The sequence below is a fragment of the Emiliania huxleyi genome (assembly GCF_000372725.1).
Source record: "Emiliania huxleyi CCMP1516 unplaced genomic scaffold EMIHUscaffold_7509, whole genome shotgun sequence".
Lineage (NCBI taxonomy): Eukaryota > Haptophyta > Isochrysidales > Noelaerhabdaceae > Emiliania > Emiliania huxleyi.
Genome location: NW_005196373.1, coordinates 1 through 1,338, shown reverse-complemented (window position 1 = coordinate 1,338; position 1,338 = coordinate 1). Strand labels below are relative to the sequence as shown.

The window sequence follows — 1,338 nt, the reverse complement described above, 5'->3', positions numbered from 1 at the left end:
GCCTCAAGAAAAAGGGTGGATTGGTGGGGGGACGATCGCTGGTGCGCGCCAGCGCGCTTCAAGAACGGTGGGGTGCCCTCGACCGCGCGTCCAAGTCACTTGGGCGGACGAGCGAGCGGCACATGGCCTGACAAAGAGAAATCGGAGTGCGGTGAGGAATCGAAATCTGACCCCCGGGGAACGTGGGAGACCGAGCAGAAGCAATCTCCTCGAATCGCCGGCGGTCTCTAAACGTGGGTAGGCCTTGCACGCAAAGAACGACCCGACCTACCTCACGAGGTAATGCCTGCTGCCAGCCTCCTCATAATCATGTCTTCGCTTGCCGCGCCAACCGTCGAGCGTGAGAGTGTGCGCCCAACTCACGCCCAACTCGCGCCCACTAATGCCGACTACTCCTCGACTGACGCTGGCACGCTCCGCGAGGACGTGCGGCCAGTCACCTGCTCGACCAAATGCAACACACTATTCATGAAGAAGGAAGGCGCGTGCTCATGCACGCACAGCGTGTGGAAGATCACATTGTGGGCGTTCGGTGCTATCTCTGGCGTCATAGCCCTCAGCGCCCTCCTCAGCGCTGCGAACAGGCTGATGGAAAAAGGAATGTCGGCGTCGACCGAGCTTCAGCCCGCGACGGAGTCGAAGCAGCCCGACGGCACCACCCCCCGCCGTCGCGCCTCCTAGAACCCACGCGTACTGTGTCGTGTCGTCGTGCGCCGTTTGTGCGGTCTTGTACACCAAGTACACAGCCTGTCGTACGGGTGTGGAGGGTGAGTTGAACAAGGGGTTGTGCGCCGGGCCCTCCTGCTCGGCTCCAGCCCCTGTTGATAGGTCCAGGTGATAGTCCTGGATGGGCAATGCATACGCCTCACTGGGCCTTAGATCGCCCGACCGCGTCCCGGTGCTCTGCCGTCGGATTTGTGACTCCGCCGCACCGCGCCGCGGCCGGGGGCCCTCCGGAGGCCGAGGATGGCCGTGACGGACCGGGACGAGCTCTGGGAGGTTCAGTGTCAATGTATATATTGTAGAGACCAACCATGTCCACAATATCTCTCAGTCTAGCTAAGCCTGGGAAGGCGATGCCGGGGCCGTACAGCAGCTTGATGCATGCCACCGAAGCCGGCGGCGCTGTCGAGGTTCGCCGAGCGCGGCGAAATCCGGGGACGCCGTCACCGACGAGCGCGTTGGACTTTTCACTCCGGACAAAGACGGGCACACAGCGGACGGTGCGGGGCGTGTGCCCGTCATAGTGGCGAGGCGCGGGACCGTCTGTGGCGAAGTGGGTCGCGTCCCCGGATTTCGTTCAACCCACCATCCACACCCTTTAATGTTCTTGCCGGC

The 1,338-nt window shown here is 62.8% G+C and overlaps 1 protein-coding gene across 1 annotated transcript; it reads left to right on the top strand.

Moving 5' to 3' along the window:
- The first annotated feature begins 240 nt into the window (after window positions 1-240).
- Window positions 241-754, top strand: EMIHUDRAFT_374457 (hypothetical protein). The gene has a single exon (XM_005760465.1). The coding sequence runs from the start codon at window positions 283-285 to the stop codon at window positions 679-681; it is 399 nt and encodes a 132-aa protein (XP_005760522.1). The 5' UTR covers window positions 241-282; the 3' UTR covers window positions 682-754.
- Window positions 755-1,338: the final 584 nt, after the last annotated feature.

What these genes read in the sequence shown, in the direction of transcription:
- EMIHUDRAFT_374457 (XM_005760465.1), top strand. Translation starts at nt 283, where the DNA reads ATGCCTGCTGCCAGCCTCCTCATAATCATGTCTTCGCTTGCCGCGCCA.